Source organism: Macrosteles quadrilineatus, unplaced genomic scaffold (genome assembly GCF_028750875.1).
Source record: "Macrosteles quadrilineatus isolate MER2022 unplaced genomic scaffold, UCM_ALF_1.0 Scaffold_105__1_contigs__length_354404, whole genome shotgun sequence".
In the NCBI taxonomy this organism is placed as follows: Eukaryota; Metazoa; Arthropoda; class Insecta; order Hemiptera; family Cicadellidae; genus Macrosteles; species Macrosteles quadrilineatus.
In genome coordinates, this window is record NW_026542698.1 from 306939 (window position 1) to 329890 (window position 22952).

At 34.5% G+C, this 22952-nt stretch overlaps 1 protein-coding gene across 1 annotated transcript in view; it reads left to right on the top strand.

The window, feature by feature from the left end:
* Positions 1-22952, top strand: part of LOC128982085 (lipase 1-like) — a 41745-nt gene that overhangs the window by 9955 nt on the left and 8838 nt on the right. Inside the window, exons 2-4 of the mRNA XM_054401127.1 lie at positions 18718-18907; positions 20665-20779; positions 21901-22144. Coding sequence (XP_054257102.1) covers positions 18718-18907; positions 20665-20779; positions 21901-22144 — 549 coding nt within the window. The remainder of the gene's footprint in view (positions 1-18717; positions 18908-20664; positions 20780-21900; positions 22145-22952) is intronic.

The following is a 22952-nucleotide window of genomic DNA, read 5'->3' on the forward strand; positions in this document are numbered from 1 at the left end:
ACACATCACAAAACTGAAAAAAAGAAGTTCTTGATAGTTCTTAAACTACGTATATGTAACAAGTGATCAGGATATATATGTGAGATACCATATAATTCATTCTACAGTTATGGATTCTTGGAAATTAACCATTACACCATTTAAGTTACTGAAAGGTAAAATGTATTACTGTAATCGGCATTAACTATGGGTAATGGTTAGCTGGTCCCGTAATCCGAGGGTCGAAAAAGGTTGGGGCAATAAAACGACTCCACTGGTCCCGAGAGGTCCAGGTAGTTTTGGGGCGGCTAATCCAGTGGGGCAATGAGGCATGAAGCGTGATGTAAACAAACAATAAATACTTGCAGTCCTGCCCTCGGTAATGAATGGTGCGAATTTTGGAATTCCCTCGCCAGGTCATCATCCCATCGCGAAGCTCTAAACAATGCATCACTTCACTCTACACGTCAACAACAGCAAATACTTGCAGCGCTCTCGGTATCAAAGAATGTTGCGAATTTGGGGTTTTGTAGCACTCACCTACCATAAGGAGAAGTTGATAAATATACCTTTAAACATCTATGAGAGAAGTAAACAAAATTGAGTACAAGAGGTAGTACTGTAATAAGCAAAGTTAGTAGGGATATTTATGTTCAAAATCAAATGTTAAGGGGAGAGAAGGAACGTGGAGGAAAAAGAAGACTGTAGCAATGAAATACTTCATCGACAAAAAGCTAGAATCTCTTTCAACAGGGGAGATCAACCTGGTAACTTTTAACGAATTTCCCCTATGGGGAATAAGCTATTACCGTAGTACTCATGGTGAGACCTGGACCCGGGACCGATTTATTTTTTTCGTTATGAGGTCCCTAGAGGCAAAAAACACCATCCGTTCAAATTCATATATAACACCACACCGTCCGTTAGCGCGATAACTCGAGCAAAAATGTTCCGATTTTGATGAAATTTGGTACAAACGTGTAAACTTATGTGTGTTCGAATGAGTTCGCGAACCAGCATGATCGGACTATGGGAACAGGGGTTTATGGGGGGTTTTATGGTGTTTTCCCATTTTTGACCATAAAAACTTAAAATTTAGCAATTTCTTTTCAAACCATTTTGTAGAGCTTAAAAAACAAATTATTTAGTATATTAAAGCGTTATTATGCGCCTAATTGTTACGGAGAAAATTCCAAAAAATCTGTTATTTTAAAATTCCCATGTTATTCTTATGGAGAATAAGTTAACTGTTGTAGTATGCTTGTTTATGAACATATTTTGATCAAATTTGGAAAATGCATTAATCTTCTTTATTCTAATTCCGTAAGGAATTTCTTGTGCACAGCAAAACTCTTTTATTTATTAACCGATTTTGATGATTGATGTGTCAAATTAAAGGGAATTATCTGCAGAAGTCATGGAATAATTTTTGTCACGCTCAGTTCAATGTGCTTCGCCCCACTGGACTTTAAAGTTTCCATGTATTTTTAAATATAAGTGAAAATTTAGTTAAGTTTATCAAACATATGATTCATTTACTTTTAAAAACACCTGTCCGCTTCATAAAAATAACCTCTTTCCCTTATGTCATTTTAATATTTACTTTTTCTGTTTATTTATCATTTTACTTTCAAATACAATGATGACTGATGAAATGGATAGATCACCCTTATGGCCAATGTTTAAAAAAATTTCACTTGCTAAAAACATGAGAGCTAATCCAATCGAATCAATATTATTGCTGAATGAATAGGGAATGGTCATGAGAGCTATCATAATGATCTTGGTGATTCATTGATACGTCTTCCACCACAATGTATTGTGAATGAAAATATCATTGACAAAATCTTCTGTGAAGGATTCTCTGAAGATGCTTGAAAAAAGACCAAAAATCATGCAATACTTTCAACAAAAAAATAAACATTGTGACAAAATAAATAATAAAATAGTTGAGCAAAGAAATAATGACAGTCGAGTTTACTACTCAGTGGACACTTTGATTCAAGAAGAGCGACCAATTACATGCACCTGGTGAATTTCTTCACACTTTAGCACCAAGAGCTTAACCTCCTCACAAATCATGCCTTTAAAAATGTGTAATTGTAATTTTACTAAGGAATTTAAATCCACAAAAAGGACTGGTTAATGGAACCAGATTTCTGGTAAAGAGATGAATAACAAAGTCCTAAATCTTGAAATTATTACTGAAAGTTCGGCTATGGGAAGAGTTTCTCATTTAAAATTTTAAATGTAAGATGACAATTTTAACTGGTCTATCAGTCAGTATTCTGTAAGCCTACTCTGTTAGAACCTTTATTAAAACAGTATCAAGCTTAACATTTTTATTTATTGTAATTAAAAGTTTAGCTCTTAAAAGTTTTTGATTTTTTTCGTAGTGATAAGTTTAGAGTTAAAAGGTTATTTAAATTTGTTTAATATATTGAAATAAGTTAAGATTATTAACTGGAAACAACTAGTTTCATACTAAACTATTAACATAAAAAAACACATTGTTACCTTCCCTGTTGCAGCAAACCTAAGTAGGCATACTCGTTAAACTAATGTTATTTAAATCCTATACTCTAATACGAGCAATGTTTGCTTGCTTGCTTGCTTGCTTGCACAAAGATCTCGAAAACGGCTCCGACGATTTTCTTCAAATGTTGTAAATAGTTCATTTCTGGCCTAAAAACGAGTTTACTGCAGTTAGAACTGCCAACAAAAATCTAATTACGTAGAAAAATGAAACTGAAAATCACATTTTTTTTAACATTAGTCTTATGGGTTGCTAGGTATCCATGTTGGCTGAATTAAATAACAAGGAAAAAGTAAACAAAAGACTTGAAGTTGTAGCATGTGTTCATAATAAGCCAACTACCCACAGTATACTAGCAAATTACAAATACAGTACAAAAGGAAAAACATCACTTATTAGTAATAAGTAAATACAAGATTACTCGATACATTGTAGTCAAGGGTAGCAGTGCGAAGTCTAGTATCTGTTTATGACGAATACATTAAGGTATCTGCAATCCTAAAATGCTATGGGAAGGGAAGGAAACAGGTCCGTGACATAGGAAGTAGTGAAGGAAGTAGTAAAGGCAATCATAAAATGCTATAGGGAATAAATGTGAAATTTTTAAGGATACATTTTAGTGTAAAACCAATCAGGCAAATGGAAAATCGATTAGTCTGCAGGTTTGCTGCGGCGGGGGTGTTAAAAATATGTATCAAACGTTTCCTTACCCAGAGAGGTTTAGTCGAGGGGAATAGAGTCTGTAAATATAATTTTTAGTCATTTGTAATATGGTAGTTTGTTTGTAAAATCTTTGTAAGCATTCAGTTTGTCGTATTTTTCGTTTTTTCGTATATTTTATGAGTTTTTTGTTTTGTTATCAATTGTAAATATATCTTTTCTGCAATTTAATTTCATATATCATTGTATTTGATCTGGTTTTTGATCAATGTTTATGTCAATTTTTGTGAAATATGTTTTTAAATGTACTTAGTTATTATTAAATCGTAAATATTCATCTTTTAGCTGTGTGCCCGATCTACTCACGGGGATCTTATGGTAGTCAGTTGAAACCTTCCTATATAAAGAACAGCAGTTGGTTTGCATATTTTCAAATATGCTGGCCAAACTATTATATATAAACAAATACAGTATCCGACAGTTTCAAGTAAAAAAAAATGCGTAATAGAACTATAAGGGGTACACTTCCATATCTGTTGGCACAAACAACCAAATGAGTAATATTGATTATTCGATTGTTTAATTCGATATATCGTTTGGTTAGTTAGGTTAGGTTAACCTTACCTAACTAACCAAACGATACCATACCTATACTAAAAACCTACCTATACTAAAAACGATAGTATTTTAGTTAAAATAGTATACCTCAACCTAGCTATTAAACATTCAGGTTGGAAATTTCACTAACAAAGGTGTTCTTGTCCTGTCCGTAACTTACGGAATATAATATGCGCTACCAACTTATGAATAATTGTTTAGGCCTACGATCCCAAGAGATAGGCAATTGGTCTATTGGCTGTATATGTGCTGTATTGGCAGCACATAGCGTTGAGAAGACACATTGGAAAAGCGATTTGAGCATAATCCGTAAACCTCTGTTACAATCACCCACTGCAGTTGTCACTTTACACTTTATACAACCACCATTGAAGTGCCGTCAATGAGTTTAAACCTTTTATGTAAGCTATTGGTAATGCTTATGTAAAAAATGTAAGTTTCCCAGCCATATAAAACACTGATTCAAGGCCTTTTTCCCGGTTATCAAAACTCAAGAAAACTTTTATACACAAAGAATCTCTATTTTCATTTACGGTTACCCCACAAATTATTGAACTTGCGATTAATTAAATCCGTTATGTAAGGAAAAACTGTTTTAATCCAACTTGGTTTGGATTTGCTTTTGAAACGTGATCGGAAATGATTGCGGTATTTGTAAATAACATTAAATGTAAACATATCAGTGACATCTAGAGAAAAATAATCTTGATCCGAACAGCTGTTCGCTATTTCATAGATGATTATATTGTGATAAAAATTGGGAGATAACTTGACAAAAATCGCACAAAATTGGGTTTTTAAACGTCCGTAAGTTTATTTGAAAAGTAGTGAGGCCATATTTTAATAGCTAAAGACACTCTCGCCAATCCAGTGAATACATTAAAATGATTCGGATCTTGATAGGTACTCTCGTTATTCAGGAGAAGGCCGCGTAAATGGCTCTTGGGCCGTGACAGACGGAAGACAGGCAGACAGAAATTGAGATGAGACTTGTTTCGGCTTCTTTAATGTATAAAACGTAAAAATAACCTAAAAATTTTTGATTCTGAGCAATGTACATACAAAACTCTAGTTTTATTTATATAGATTGTTTTAAACACATGTCTTTGTATACGGTATTTTTTCAGTTCTTTTCTTAACGCATTTGTATTTCATAATAAATATTTTCAGCATGAAATAATAGAAAATTATTCACAACACTGTGTATTAGTATCCTTAGGAATTAAAACCCAATGAATTCTATAACATGCCATATTACTGATACTCATTCGCTGAATCACCTTTTAAACACTTGAAAGTATATAAACATTAATGCTGTACTTTTTAATGTTACTGGTAACACTATCTAAATCTATCAAACACTCTCCAAACATGTGTTTTTAGAGACAACGAAGCACCTCAGGCCCCTTCCTCCTACTGATGAATGGAGTTAGTATAGTTTATTATTTGCATAATAACTGTATAGCTATACAGACACTAGCCGTAATCCTGTTAGACAAATTACAAAGGGGCTGCCGACGGGACCAGTGGAAGTGCGGATTAAGAGACCTTACTTGAGACTGGGACCAGTAGAAGTAGGGTACCTGGCTTACGGGACCAGTTGAGTCTGCCCCTTAACTATAACCACATTAATTGCTTATTATCTCCGATTTGCGATGCTTTGCAAAACCATGGATTTAGTCACGCTGCTCAGGAAATCCCAATGCATATTATCAACACATACAAAATCCATGAGGTATTATGGTGAAAAAATAAAAAGGATTTTCAATTTAAACTATCGAAAAGCAAACCAAAAGCGGTACAGATCAAGTGATTGGTTTCGTACTCACACCAACAACGGATACTGAAATTTTAATTCGGAAAACGTATTCACCCGCGGTTTTTGCTATTCAATCCCTCATAGCTTAAATTAGTAACGTTTTACGGAAGCCTAATAAAATAGACCAGAAAAGACTGGATAAATCTTGTATTATAGACTCATAAGTTAGGTTAAACAATGACTCGATCGCAAACATCACACCATACATTCCAGTATATCTATGCTGTCATCTACACTTTTATTTCGTCAATTGTGGGCTGATCAATTGTGGGCCTGATGTCCAAGACGTTTCTGAAGATGCACGGAATTGACACTCATATCAGTGACTGCTATTAGCAATTGATTAGCCTATGTATTTTAGTCAGTAGTAACTGATACGAGTATCAATTTCGTGCGCATTGGGAGGTATTCATTAATTACTAGTGTACATGTTGCTCGAATTCGAGCAATTACAAAGTATTACAGGAGTTATTTCAGATTGAATAACAGTCATATTTACAATGAGTTTAAGAGAGTCGACTCAAATATTACCGTTGTGTAACTCAGACCCCGTTTATCTTCGTTATTGATAAACCTAAAGCATTCCGGACAGTTCTCTCCTTCTCAAAATGCCTCGCTGTACAGGCAACACAGGTCATTAATAGAGGGCCAATTGAGAACGAAAAGTCGTTTTGGGGTAGTGTTAGGGCGCATTTGTAACCAAATAGTTGAAGTTGTCCAGGTTCAGACTGTGATGAGTTAAGCCTATTACGCGCCACTGTTCTGTATAGCTGCGGTCGTTATCACGTTTGCGCCCCTTGTCTTTGTTTCGTTGTCGTTGCGTCGGAGACATTTAAAAGAAATAAACAACAAATAATAAACAAATTATAGCTACACAAAACAACGATAAATGCACAAACTTAAGTTACAATCATGCTAACACAATCCATCATAGCGACACAAAACAACGATAAATACACAAAATTAAGATACGACCACGATCCGTCTTGGGGGTTATGTTTACACAAACTCAAATAGTAAATAAATGTACTCAATGTGTTTCATTGAATTGAAAAGTAAATAACAGCAATAAAATTATACAGCTGATCAAAATGTAAACAATTATGTTCTTCATAAGGATAACATGGGAAGTTTCAAAGCCACTGGGGCAGAGCCCAAGGGACTTTTTCAAAAATGTAAGGTCAGTTTGCAAATCTACGCGACACGCTCTTTCCAATGAGACGTCAATGGATAAAATCGGTTAGGAAATGGCGGAGGAGTTCAACCGACAAACTTTCGTGTAGCGTATTAATTATATAGATGCCAGACAGGTTTTAGTTAATCAAATATTTACTAATGTCCAGTTATCGAGGTAGGACTGTAAACACAGCAAAGTTTGTTTACCATTTCCTATCACTGCCATTGCTATCATGGTGTGGGGAGCCGCACGTACATATCTGCAGTATAATTTACTATCTAACTGTCGTTTAGCTATCTAAGTGAGTTCGTCTTAGGGTTCATCCGCTATCCAAGAGCTAAACTTAATACGATTAACGGTGTAAATAACCTTTCACTGAGGAAACTGCAAAATCCAATAATAGTTTAGTTGAAGATATCCTTTACCAATTAAAGAAGTTAATTAAACTACAGTAGCAAAACAAAAAAATAATTGGTTTGTGACCAATAACTAATTCATGGTGGTTAACACTTCATAGAGCTGGTAAGAAATTATTAATACTAACTTTTAATATGCGTTAAAACACATTTTGGCCCAGAAGAAATGTGGTCTTTGTAAATGATTCTTATAGTAATAGACAATTATCGTGTCTTAGTCAAATTTCGGACAACAGTAATAAAATATTGTTAAAAATTATATCCAAACTACTGTTTTACCATTCATAAAAGTAACATTAAAGGACGCAAAACAAAATTATTTCGCAAACATTAATTTTAACCATACAAATGTTTAAGGACTGTCACTGACATTATTTATATTACGAGTTGTAATTAGATCTATTCAATTAGTAATAGTAATAATATTCAAAATACAAAATTAACCAAATAAATCCGGTACTGAATTATCGTTGAGCATGAATTTAATTTATTTACCTAACCCGCCATGTTAAACTTCCCTATCCCAAGCGTGATGTATACAACTTCCTTGCTTCTCGAGTGATGTAAAGTTGAAAAAACACTCACTCGGTGATGTAATGAAACCCATTTAAATAACATTGAGTGCTTAACTTAAAAAAATATACCTCTATGGAGGCATCGACGTTCAACGCTAGAAATCAGCTGTGCGCTTGAATGTTATTGTTATGCTTTAGTATTTTCCTAACCTAGCTTTTGTTTGTAAAAGAACGTTACTGTTAGACGATGAGTGAAATGGATAATGAAAAATATTGCACGTAAACCCGTGTATATTGTCGGGTCAGGTAAAATCTTGTACGTTACACGTTACGCAAGAGCGTGTTTACATCTCTTAGGTGAATTATGCAACTCGCTTCCGCTCGTTGCACAACATTCACCTGCGTGATGTAAAAACGCTCTTACTACACTTGTAATGTAAATAGCTATTACATAGAGTCACTTTAATAAAATATCACCGCGCCTTGTGTGTATACAGTATTTATAAGCTGAATTTTCTGAATGGCCCAGCCCAGGGTTAGTGTAGAATCATACGGTCTAAATTGGGCTATGAAAATGTTTCTAAATAAGAACAGCTGTATATTTAGTCATATCGCTATAGATGGGATGAATAGAGGGTCCACCATCGGTTGTGTCCCGATTGCGAACAGTCCAGATTGCGAACAAGGGTAAAATCGTCCAGACTGCGAACACCTCAAAAATGCTGTGGACTACCGGAACATGAGTCGTCCAGACTGCGAACAAATATTTTGGAATCTGTTAAGATGGTTTAATCGCTGTTGTTGAACGTGAGTTTTAATTGCTTGTTTTTGATGTTTTTTTTGGTAATAATTGAGTTGGAATGTGATTGAATGATTGATGTTGTAATGTGTAATGCATATAGGCTACATGTTATTTAGGATGTAAGATGTATGTAAGTACTGTATTTGTTTTAGTTGATATTTAAATTGCTCGTTGACGATGTTTTTTTTTAGGTAATGATTGAGTTTGGAATGTGATATTGGCAAATGCATGTTATTTCGGCTAATTATGTTAAACTATAGTCAGTATCTCTTATATTAATACGTCAGGGCTGTTCTTTGTGAACAAAACTCCTCCGTTATTTCTGGGCCGATTTTAACGTTTGAGGTGTCAAATAATTCGTCTCAATTTGTAGTTTTGCATAAAGGGTTTAGAATTTAAAAACCCTTACCCTTAAGGGCATGAAACGCTCTCAAGGGTCGCATTTTCCCCATAGGAATTACATTGAAAACAAATTTAAAAACAAAAACAACTGTATATAAAAAGAAACTCACCAGCTTTTTGGGAGTAAATAGGTTATAGACAAATCTAAACTCAATCAGTTTTGTTGGAAGAACAGACAATTTCTTAAGTTTAAAGGAGAAATATTGAAAACAGGTGGAGGAGACAATTGATAGGAAATCTTATACGTATGAGAAGAGTAGAGGAGAGGCCTGGTCTCACAGTAAGGGATCCAGGTACACAATCACTTGGGGAGATGAATTACTGGTAAAAAGCTTTACGTCGGAAAACATTTGTAGAAAACACTAAAAAATAAGGCCGGGTCCAAAAAATGCTAAAATAAACTAAGTGTTTATTATTACAAAGCGCTATTAAACAGCGTGAGTATTTCAATTAGTTACAATCATAAGCATTTAGTTGGGTCTTTAAACTGATCGAAAATTATGACTGTTATTACTGTAGTTTTAAAATAACTTCTGTATAATACCGGTACTTGACAGTTGCTTGATTTCGAGCATCAGGTACCCCAGTTCATATGAAATATTGTTTTATTTCTTTTACTCTGAGATTGTTTAGTTATTGTTGTTGCTTGTTCAAGTCAAACACATTATAATTAATTTTAAATAAACAGCCACGTTAAATACCTATTATCAGAACGAATTTGTGAGTCTGGAAGAATCTGTCTGTTAATATACAAGCGGCTTTACGTAAAATTATACTACGTCTCATAAAGATATGTCTTCAAGAACATTCATCCTCTCCATTATGTATATTACCAGTCTTAAGTTGTGATTTAGGCTAAATCATTCTGTTAAGGGTTTCTATGAAAGGGTTGAAAACCCCGACCACTCAAAATGTGTTCGCAATCAGGAATCCTCCCCACCCCACGGACGACCCCCTCCACCTCGTAGAACCAAACATGTTCGCAGTCTGGACTGTTCGCAATCAGGACTGTTCGCAATCAGGAGGACACCCCACCATCAAGAGTCATTATAACCCAATGACGACACATCGTAGACAGGTGATGTCTAGCGCTAGTTGTGAATCAACTCTTATCTTCATAGTAGACAGACTAACTGTGGAGTGTTAGAATTTGCTGACTCATCAAGCGGTGATACAGGCAATAGTGAAATAGTTGTGGAAATAAAGTTATTAGGACCTAGTTATCCCGGCTACGATTTGTAATGAAAAAAGGTTATGTCGCTTAACAAACTTTTTAGGGCGAAGGGCACAAACTTTCCTCGATATTGGATAATTCAAAATTAAATACATTAGGCTTACGTTAAAATGCAATTTTGTTGAGAATATCATCTATATTCTTACTACAACATTCATAAAAAAAACATTTCTATAGTACAATAATCAACAATGACAAGAGATTCATTAACTAATAATTTAGGAATGTCTCTTTACCTCTTTTAAATTGATTTTGATTAATAAATTCTCTTGTGAATAAGGTAAACATTGTTCAATATCCACAGTCGATGAAATTATAAAAATATTTACTATGAACATTATATAAAACCAATTTTAGTATGTATGCGTAAGGTTTTGTTTATTTTGCTAGCTGGCATAGAATAATTTTACAAAATTACTTGAAACATTTCATGGTCCGTAGAGCATAGCTATAAAATTGAATTAAAAAAAAAAATTAAGTACGTATCTACTAACAATGAAGTGTTTGAAATTCCATCGCAATCCAGGCTTGTGTTATTTAACAAATTGTTATCTAGACAAAAATAAACTTTTGCTTTACATAATGGTATTGATTAACACTTTATTATTATACTTATGCTATGTTTTATGGCGAATTGAGGAAACCCCTAGAAAATTACGAAATGAATTGACCATGCAATGCCTCAATAATAAGTTTACAGCCCAATTATCACCCTTTTACAATACAAGCAGCGACGCAATAAAGATGGCATTTCTATGTCTTACAATAAAACAAATGATGATTGGTATATGAAATAACATACCTTATTACTGTAATGGAGAAAAAGTACTGCATCGACCAATTAAGTACTGGAGTTATTAAACGCTATCAATTTAGTCTTTTTTCACAGTAAAGAGCATTTAGTTTTCTATTTGACATTTATTGCCATAAATGAAAATTTGTAAACTGGAAATTCTTTAACTATAAAAACAAAGTAACATCAGCATTCAAATGGACCAAAAGGGATTCTAGGATCATTTCTTTAAGGTCCCTATATTAGCTATGATGGTATAAATGAACCTAAGTCCTAGGCATGTTATAATGCTAAACGCAGTACCGGTAGCCTACAATTCTTTGCGTAAATTGCTTACACACGGACAACAAAACTACTGAAATTAGCAAGAGGGACTTTTCAGAAGCCGGAGATGTCCATTCGTCAATGAGCACCAACAAGTGCCCTTCTTGTTTAGTTTAGGGAGGATAAACTTTTAATTGTGAAAAATCACAACATAAAAACTCTCCTACTTCCAATTTGGGTCTTTTTCAATGCAATATCATCCCTACTAATTCAAAATGTTGCTATTATATTATACGTTGTTTACTTGCATTCTAAAAGACGAGCACATGAGCCTTGAAAACGCCATGTTCAGCGAGGTATGCTATGAGTGTTGCCGATTCTGAAGCAATGACAACACCATCTTCAGTTCAACATCTATGGCAAGACAACTCGGTATCTACATGTAGTCAAGGATAAAGGAGGAAGCGAAGATCATCCTTTCATTTGCTGATGTTAATTGTTACTAAGGACATTGGAGATCCCTATCAAAAGGTTATGCAGTTCCATGTTAAGGTAAACAAATGGTCGTGCATTAATTGCACCCAAGAGTTCCTTAATTGCGCTAAGTCGTCAAAGGGCCCCAAAAAATGTTCCTTAGTTGCGCCAAGTCCAGGCCAGGTAGGGGTGAACCGGCAGAACGAATGTCCTTGTTTACATGTCATCCTAACCTATCCTAACATAACCTATCCTAGGCTAACCTAATCTAACCTAACTTAACCTATCCTAACCAAACCCAACCTACAGTCAAAGAGGGCCGACACTTGGTCCAGTTAATGAAAGTATTGGGTGGCTCCCTGGAGTAGTTGGCGCAATTCAGGAATACCCGACTTCCTGACTCAGGTCAGTGGGCGTAATTAATGCCCGCCCAAACAAAATATGTCATACTTCGATTCGAAAATCTCTTGAACAAAAACCTTCATAAGTAATAGATGCTAAAATAATAAAAAAACTGCACTATGAGTAAATTAATAGTAAGGTGCAGTTGATATATTGTCAAATCAAAGGGTATGTTGCTAGTCTAGCGCCTCGGCCTTCGGTACAGGAGGGAAGGGTTCGATTCCCACCACATCCACAACACATGGGTTTTTTCAGTTTTCCCTACAAGTGTTTAAGTACTTCCTATTGTGATTCCTCCTGTAACAAGGCCACCGGTGAGATATAAAAAAAATACAAGGTTATGGGACATAGAAAAGAGACGTAGATAGTTGACATTGATAGTAGTAGTGGGATTGATAGTTTTTATAAAAATCTTAATAGCTTTTTATAACAACAAAAGTGTACTTTTTGAAAAATCAAACGTAATTGATATCGTGCTTTAACTAGCGTTGTGTAATTCAATTTGGGGCTAAACCGGTAAACGAGTTTTGTGCTTAACTTTATAATTTGTGGCATTGATTAACGATATGTACTTCAAATATGCTAATGTTTATGAATCAATCAAAAATTTAAAAATACCATAATTTGCCTTATATTGCTTACAACAATTTGTGTTTAAAAGAGTTTGTTGGCTTTGAAAAACACAAAACCTGGACAATTTGTTCTGCTAAGTAACCTTAAGTCTAATAATATTTTTAACAGGAAAGATGGCTATTTTTAAAGTTTGAGAAATTCTTGTTGATTTATTGGAGTCAACATATTAATTTAAGGTCGACTACGTATGTCTACTGAGTCCTAGATTTATGACACATCTTAGTCGCGCAGCCTATATAGAGCCTAAAGGGCATTCCATTCTGATTTAGGTTTAATGGAATCGTCTAGCCTTTAGTTAACAAATAACTCATTTATAGTTTTAATTTGTTTGGTAATAAATTACATTATGTTAAACATCCTGAAAAAACAATTTTATGGGATTAACTGATTCATTTACATCTTAAACCACTAAGAAGCGTACCTATTAAATCTAATTATAATTTCTTAGGTTCTCATAAGCGACGTATGTTCTGTAATTTTCGTTACCAACCTAGCTCAGGACTTGACGCTCACGGCCCACCATGTAAAATACTAACTGTCTTGTTGTTTGACACGCAAATCATCATCTCATATCTTAGTAGGGATTTTGTTTGCTCTGCAATTCGTCTAAATTTAAGTGGGAAAGTTGGCTAACGATGTTTATGCCTTTCCATTTCCCATAACGTCCACTGACCACTGGTCCAGCCACATTCCCTTGTTCCTTTCTACAACTACAATCGCTTGAATTGTGCTATTAGAAAAATAAACACATAAATAATAGTGTTGATGTAATGGGTTAAATAACAAAAATTGTAATTGGTTATTGTGCGACAAACATCTAGAAATGTTGCAAATGCGTTATACAAGAAGTATAAGTGAAAGGGAAAATTCAAATTAGTCCATATATATATATATATATATATTATATGTACCTATATATGTTGTATATGTGTACTTTCATACTAGTCAGTAAGCTATTGAAACATGTTTAAAAAATACTACTAGCATTTAATGAACACAGGGAAGAAAAGTCTTCTGATGTTTGCTGCTATAAGGGAAGTATTGTTATTTTTAATATACAGGGTGAGTTTTAAATGAGTTCCCCCCTACTTTTTTCTTCATTTCTTAAGATATCAACTTCGGACCACATCAGATCATTGTAAGGTAGTAAGTACTTCATTTTTACTGGGTATACATTTTTGGCCGCCATCTTGGATCCGCCATATTGGATACAAAGTTTTTTTTTTCAAATGTAAAGGTAGGGTTGTGACCCATTATTTTAAACTAAAATTTTACGCTGATTACAATGCCGCAACTAGTTTTAAAAAATCTTGATCCGTTCTAAAGTTATGAGGACTTTTTAACACTTTATTTTTAGCCCATTTTAACATTGTGCATTTACAAACTAAGACCATAATCTCAAAATAGTGCTAGATAACGATAAGTATACGCCATCATTCATTGTTGACCTATTTTCACTTGGTTATGACAGTTGTAACTTTTTCGGCCGCCATCTTAGATCAGCCATTTTGAAATGTGATCAATTAATTTAAATATGAAGGTGGTGTTGTTACCCATCATTTCGAGCTACTTTTTTATGCTGAACTCAATGCTGCAATCCGTTTTTGGTTATCAAGCTTTCTTGATGAAATATTAATATTCTCTCATTTAAAATTTCAATATTTCAAAAACCAAAGATGCAAATAAAAAACAGATTGCGGCATTGAGTTCAGTATGAAAAAGTAGCTCAAAATGATAGGTCACAACACCACCTTAATATTTAAATTAATTGATCACATTTCAAAATGGCGGATCCAAGATGGCGGCCGAAAACATTACATCTGTCATAACCAAGTGAAAATAGGTCAACAATGAATGGTGGTGTATAATTATCGTTATCTAGCACTATTTTGAGATTATGGTCTTAGTTTGTAGATGCACAATGTTAAAATGGGCTAAAAATAAAGTGTTAAAAAGTCCTCATAACTTTAGAACGGATCAAGATTTTTAAAAACTAGTTGCGGCATTGTAATCAGCGTAAAATTTTAGTTTAAAATAATGGGTCACAACCCTACCTTTACATTTGAAAAAAAAACTTTGTATCCAATATGGCGGATCCAAGATGGCGGCCAAAAATGTATACCCACTAAAAATGAAGTACTTACTACCTTACAATGATCTGATGTGGTCCGAAGTTGATATCTTAAGAAATGAAGAAAAAAGTAGGGGGGGAACTCATTTAAAACTCACCCTGTATGTTACAAGTAGTCAATAAAACAAAAATTTACAAAACTTATGGATTTGCTTGAAAATAAAACAATCGGTGTCCGGACAGTTGCGGACACGGACAATTGGGGACACGTCTTAAAAGCGGACAATTGCGGATACTAGAGATTAATGCTACCTAACAAAGGGTTTGACAGGTATCTACAAATATTTCACTGCCGGACAACTGTGGACACATGTTCTGGAAAGAGTCTGATTTCCACCTAAGGAACAGATACATACACGATATATGTTAGGTTAGGCTAGGTTAGGTTAGGTTAGTGTGTAAAGTGTGATATAAATCAGTCTTAAAATCATATGTATGAATCTGTTCTTTAGGTGGAAATCAGACTCTTTCCAGAACATGTGTCCGCAGTTGTCCGGAAGTGAAATATTTGTAGATACCTGTCAAACCCTTGTTAGGTAGCATTAATCCCTAGTATCCGCAATTGTCCGCTTTTAAGACGTGTCCCCAATTGTCCGTGTCCGCAATTATCCTGTATTCATACAATCGGGTGGTTTTAATGGCTAAATATTCAAATTTGCCAAAATACTTAAACCTCCGTAAGCAACAAAATCTTAGCTAAGAATTATAAAAACCCCATCTATAAACCCAGAAACCATAGCCTAGTTGTGTGAGGGTTATAAAAACATTGACCTAGATATTATTTTGTCCAGACGTAGGGTCTCATCATGCTTGGGAGAAAACAACCCCAGGATAAGGAAAATCATGACTTGGCTTGTAAAGGCTGCAAGCTTTACCTAATTGACTAAAACACGATCTCATTGACAAATGATACCTCGGAGCCATTTCCGTAAATTACGATATTTTCCCAAAACACTCAAAATAAGCACCATCACTCATAAACATTCCATATACTGAACCACGTGAAAAGTCTTGAGAATAGCTTCTGAGAATGTATCTGTCAGAGTTGTTTTTATTATTTTTTTTGTAGGCCTGTTTTTAGCGAATTTCCCATATAGGGAATAAGCTATTACCGTAGTACTCATGGTAAGACCTGGACCCGGGACCGATTTTTTTTCGTTTTGAGGTCCCTAGAGGCCAAAAACACCATCCGTTCAAGTTAATATATATATGTCCGTTAGCGCGATAACTCGAGAAAAAATGATCCGATTTTGATGAAATTTGGTACAAACGTGTAAACCTACGTTTATTCGAACGAGTTCGCGAACCAGCATGATCGGACCATGGGAACGGGGGTTTATGGGGTAAAAATGGGTTTTTCCCATTTTGACCCAAAAAACACAACATTTTGCAATTTCTTTCCAAACTATTTTGTAGAGCTTAAAAAAACAAATAATTTAGTATATTGAAGCGTTATAATGCGCCTAATGGTTACGGAGAAAATTCCAAAAAATTTTTAATTTAAAATTCCCATGTTATTCTTATGGAGAATAAGTAAACTGTTGTAGTTTGCTTGTTTATTAACATATTTTGCCCAAATTTGGAAAATGTTTTAATTTCTTACTAACTATTAACATTTTACATAAAAAAAACACTTACCCTCCCTGTTGCAGCAAACCTAAGTATGTGTTAAACTGATTCTATTTAAATAGGGAATAAATGTGATATTTTTAAGGAGACATTTTAGTGTAAATCCAATCAGGCAAATGGAAATTCGCTTAGTCTGCAGGTTTGCTGCGGAGGGGGTATTTTTTTATAAAATAGTGTCTGGGGAATACTTAATCGAAAATCTGTACAGCGATGCTACATGATTTGGCGATTACAAAACATGTTCGGGTGTATATTTTACTCAAGAAATTTACCCTAAAGAGGAAACTAGTCAACATCAGCATATTAAAAAATTACCGGACATTACAATACATGTCAAAACACGATTCAGATTGTATATGATTAAATGTTTACTTATAGTCATAGTCAATGACATAGCATAGTGAGGGACATATCCCAAAATGTAGTCTATTAAAATTTTACAAATATATACCAAATTAATACAGTTTTCTAAAAGATATTTGAATGTCAATATTAAACGATAAGATAAGCTGATAATATTATCTGTAAGATTGTTATCGTAATTAATTAAAAAGATACCTATGTAAAAGAACTAAACATCGGAATTTCAAAATACCACCTAAAATAAGTTTATATTTTACTAGGTGACGTAATTTGTTTTGGGACATTGCCCTGACCGTGTTCCAAAGGATGTATAAGTTGCAACTTTGCATTAAATGTCGTTAATTTGATTCAGTTCGAAAATAAAACTGAAGATTTTAATGTTTGTAAATGCAAATGTTTCCTAAAATATACACAAAAGGTCAAGGTGGAATCCGTTTTAGGTAGCAGGAATGCTAATCCTATCGGACGAGCGCCGAGCGGAGGATAACGGCCTCAATCAGCTGATCATTGTTGTCATCAGCTGGCCTTGACTACTGTTATCAGTTAACCACGTGACCTTCAGGCCGACACTTCTTCTTTCTCATTCCGTCTTCCTATCTTCCTGTATCCAGCTTCCGGCTGCTGACTTGCATCTCCTTAAAGTCCTCGATCGTTAAGAAGCTAGTACTTACTTAATGGTTCTAATGTACTTCCTGTAATTGATGTAAGGTAATCAGAAGATTTGTTGGATTGTTACATAATAATTTGCTTGAACATTAACGAAACTCTCTTTTAGCTTGAAGTTAGGATAGTCTACATTTTTCCATTTTGTGGAAAATAGTGCCAAAAATAAACGGTATCAGCAATCTGACATGTTTTTTTCTCTCATTAGCTTGTCAAGAACTCGCTTATCATGGGTAAGCGTGGAATAGCTATAACATTTAATGAGGAAGATAACAAATCCTATACTTTTTGGACCACAATTTTACAGCATTATGGGTTCTACTAAAGTTTGTACCTTTTTGTTGAGAGTAAAAAGAACACTACATACTTAATAAAAAATGGTTAAAAATAAGAAGCTGTTCTGAGATATTTATGGTTAATTTTGGAAGAAAAGTTTTTATTTTTGCTAGATGTAAAATTTAGCCGTTTTGTAAAACTTACATTCAGCATTGCGATAAAAAGTAGTATAAACGTATTATATTTTCCTAACTGGTGAAACATTTGGTTTTTCTAAACTGAACACACTGGCGTGAATTTAAGAAAAAACTTTTCGTTTAGGTACAGGATTACCTAAACAAAACCGAAACATAAACAGAAAATTATATATTGAAATAGAAATGTTTCACTCTCTCCTAAGGAAATCAATTCACTAGTAGAAATAGCCAAATTAGTGTATGCCTAAGTTGATTTCTTGTACTTTTTTCCAGTTTGCAGGATTTCACATTTTAATTATTTCCTTTTGGTAAAGATTTGTATACAACACAAATACAAATTTACTTCTTCTATAAAAAATGCACTCACTACCACAATTTCTAACTCCACATCCATCTTTTGATCCTCTCCCAAACTTACTTCTGTTTTGGTGAAAGGTGGATTGAGGACAGTGCGGAACGCCCGATGCAGTGTGCACACCCCCTCTAAAAAGTGCCGAGACGGCTGTGACGACCGTAACGACCCAGTGAGCGCTTAGCTTTATTCTTTTTCCGATACAATATTCACTACTGACAGGTTAAGTGTAAGAGAGGGCCATGTGGCCCTAGCTTTGCCTGTTTAAATAAATCATTTTTATTTCAAAAATCATTTTCATTTCTATGCTGTAAGTATTCATGTAAGCTATGTTGTTACTTTACATTTGCTACTCCTGTTACATAGTCAACAACTGTTCTAGATGGCACTGCTGAACATGTACGGGTGGAGATCTGAAGAGCACAGAATCACCACAGAGGACGGCTACATACTTCCACTGCACAGGATAGTGAGCAAGAAGAGCAAGAACAAGAAGCCTCCAGTGTTACTACAACACGGCATCCTCGGGGCCTCGGACATGTGGATACTGAGAGGCTCTGACAAAGACTTGCGTAAGTAATACTAGGTCCTGGGTTCATGGGTTCAAATCTCCCCAATCACCAAGGGCTTTTAGCTAGAAGATAATACCGCGACCATGGAGAGCGAAACAATGTGAGAGGTCTCGATGAAGCGCGCCTTCAAGAGAATAAAAACAAATTGCTGTTTTCTATACTGTAGAGGTTTTAATACAGGGTGGGGCAATGAAAGCGCCCCAATTTATAATCAGTACAAACTCAATAATATTCACCCTATGAATATAAATAGCACACCAAAACACAGCTTATCTTTTGCCATTTTAACTTAACAAAGTCATTTTTCCATTTCTTGAGAACAAAATCCTACAAGTGACTTCATTGTCCTACTTGACATTCCTTTTTAGCCACTTGAAACTCCATCAAATACTCCTCCAGCACTTCTTCAGGAATCACTTTAGTTTTTGGACTATCCTTAGCTTCGGTTCAAGCAAATCTGTGGGGTGACTTTGAAAAACCTAGAACGGCAAGTAGCTTATTAGAACAACCCCCCCTCCCAAAAAAATTAGCCAACGTAAAGCTTTCAACAACAAAAGCTATCTGGCAAATCTCTTCGGACTTTGAGTTACTTGGACTCATATTCTTTTAACATTTGCTGGTGTAGTACAAAGAGTTTTGCGGCACCCACCGATTATTTTTTTTTTGTTTAAGCGATTATCCTAAATAAATTTACCTAGTTAAACATTGTTTTCCAATCTGGAACAACGCCATGTTGATCAAGGATGGAATACGGTCCAAACAATCTCTGGGTTTTTGCACAAGAACCACTATTTTATAAATAGGTTTCCACATCAAAATCTTAGTGTTAATAGCCTCAGGCATAATATTTACTAAAATGGCATAGTATAATTGATGTTTTAAGCACAGCTGATCATTCATTGTTGCAACAATTAACATGTGACAGGTAAAACAAATTGTAGCGTTCTCATTGCCTCACCCTGTACAACTCAAATACTTGTGTATAGTTAACAAAAACAAAAACCAGATCACTTGCTACTAAGGTTAACCGCATCTGCCCAGATAATACAGGGTGATTACAAATGGAATAAACATTTTGTATTTAATTAATATGTTTTGTCTATTTAATTTGTAATCACTACTGTAGATTTTTTTTAACCATCTAGAATTTTAAAACCGGTCAGTATAACCAACCTTTTACATTTCGATTTTTAAAACCTTTCTTTTTAGGAACCTAGAGACTTCTATTTGCATCCCTGTTGCAGTAACAACATAGAAACCATCCAAACAGGCGTCTAAGTCTAGTTTTGTTTTCACTCACTTGGAAAAAATTGGAAAATATCACCAACTTTTCCAAAAATTTTTAGAGTGTGAAACAGTCCCTGAGTACAGATGAAAGTTAAACCACATATAACAACAGTGAAATGTTGTAATAATTTTTGTTGTGTAATATTTTTTATTTCTTATAGTGCCTTAATGGACTTTCTTCCGATTCAAGTAAGCCACCTATAAGAATACAGTTTTAAATTGGAAAATAACTAATTTTTTATTGTTAGCAAATGCCCTATCTTTTTATCAGATAATTTTGTATTGTACTGAATAAGGATTCTCTTTTTGATTTTACTACTCTTTTAATTTTACGTAAAGGTAGGTATTTTTCCAGATTAGGTTTTTTATAAATTAACACTTTTTTAAAATAAAAATTTCATTTAGGTATTTTAATTGTAGGCCTACCGTAAAATATTGATACTGATAAGTATGTTTTTTTTTCTTTTCAGCTTTTGTACTGGCCAAGGCAGGTTACGATGTGTGGCTAGGGAACGTCAGGGGAAACAACTACTGCAAGACTCATGTAACAATGAACGATACAATGGACGACTTTTGGGACTACAGGTGTGTATCAGTACTAAATAATATCTAGTTGTAAAGCTTGGACGTTAAAATCCCTCTCGGTACAATCAAACACCACACCCTGTACATATTACTGTCCCTGAACTTTGACCATACAGGTGTTTAAGGAAAGAGAAAGGACTAAATGGAGAAAGAACAGTTTATAGGACAGGAAGTACAGCTGGGAAATCTGTGAGAGTGACATAACAGGTGTCTAGCTGTGACAATGACCTTGGATTGTAGAGCAAGGTTGACAACAGCTGACCACAACACCATTGTCACTGTCACACGGCTTAGCAGAAATAGTTTAAACTGGGTGAAATTTTCTCCTCGTTAAATTATAAAATTTATTTTGAAAAACATCGACAGAATCATGTACGAGTTGTCTAATTGCGGCAAACATTTAGGAACAACTTAATTAAAACACAAACCTAGCTTAGAACTAGAAGCTCGTGGCATAGATTTTGACTAAAAATAAATAGATACTTTGAAGATAGTCAACAATTAATTGAAATCCTAAATAATTTGACCAAAGAATATCATAACCTCTCAGTATAAGAACCTAAAATCTTATAATTTTAAAATTATTTGAAGTTTATTAAGCTGTAAAGTACATACAACATTTGTTTGTAATAAGAAATGTTTCCCTTTTAACTAAAAAATTGACGTCAGTTAACGTCAACACTGGTTGCTGAACTCTCACTTGATTTTTAACACTAGAGGTTACATTTTGGGTCTTTGAACTATTTTAAGTCAATCCTCTTCATAGTTTGGTTCCGTAAGTATATACTTTGAACAAACATAGGTTACCAAGAAAACCTAAACACTAGTTACAGCAGATGTGAACATACACATTTTTATTGCAATTCTTTATGAGCCCCAGCATTTTAGTGGTTTGAGATTTAGAGGGTGTCTAAGACACACATACACAATACACTAGCACACTAAAGCTGGGTTTTCCTAGGAGCAAGAGAGCGGAGGGCGCTTTTTTCTTGTCCTAGAGTATCAATGATACTGATTTCCTAGTATGCTTAGTAGTTTGAGAAAAAGTTAGTAAATTCCCTGAATAAAATTAGCTATGATTACTTACCTTAACCTAATCCACTGTGTGTTATGGTGTTTAGTTTCCATGAGATGGGGTACTACGATGTCCCTGCAATGATCGACCACATCCTAGCAACGACGGGTCACAAGCAGCTGTTCTACATCGGCCACTCCATGGGCACAACAATGTTCTACACCATGTGTGTGTCTCGGCCAGAGTACAACAACAAGATACGAGGCATGTTTGCGCTCGCGCCCGTCGCATACATGTCTCAATTCCCTGCTTTCCTCAAGCAGATGGCCAAATATCGATACCAGCTTTGGGTAAGTACTAAATAAAAAAATTGATGTATAGGCTAATCCCATTAGGTAAAGGTAGACAATAACTTGTCTATTACATATAAATGTATGTAAAAAAATATAAATTATGAAAAATTCATAGCTTTGTCCAATACTGTTATGTAGTATGTAGTATGTAGTATGTAGACATGATGCCTACCAACTGTCACACTCAGCTGTAAGAGTGATCTTGTGTCACCTGGTAGTGAATCTGTTAAACAAATTTGAATGTTTACTCACAAAGCGGAAACATTTTTTAAAAGGTTTTTATAAGAAGAATAAACCAAAATGTTGGTTTCTGAAACCAAAGGGGTTTTAAGTTTTTAAGGTTCAGTAAGAGAAATTTGAGCAATAGTGTTTGGATTTTGGTTTAACCACGTAACATTTAAGTCTTGAATCGATTGAAGAACTTTAGTGACTTTTTTACATCATTTACTTGAAAAAATCCTAAAAAGTCAATAATCCAAAAACTGTCTCTTCCTTTGAGACTTGATTAAACATTACAGTTTATCTTAGGCTATAGAAAAAAGATAAAACTACGTTTTAACAACCGTTTTTGAAAACCCATCATACCTTTATAGTATCTTCTACAAATTATTATGCCAAAACTTGCAACTTGAGTTGTAATGGTTTAGGATCCATTTTAGCACCATCGCCATCATATCACTTTCTTCTTCAACGTCCAATATATCAGACGAAAGACTAACACAACCAAACTTTTATTTACACTTACAGTAAAAATCGCACTTACAGTAAAAATCGGCTGAAAGCTATACCAGCATTTGCTGCTATT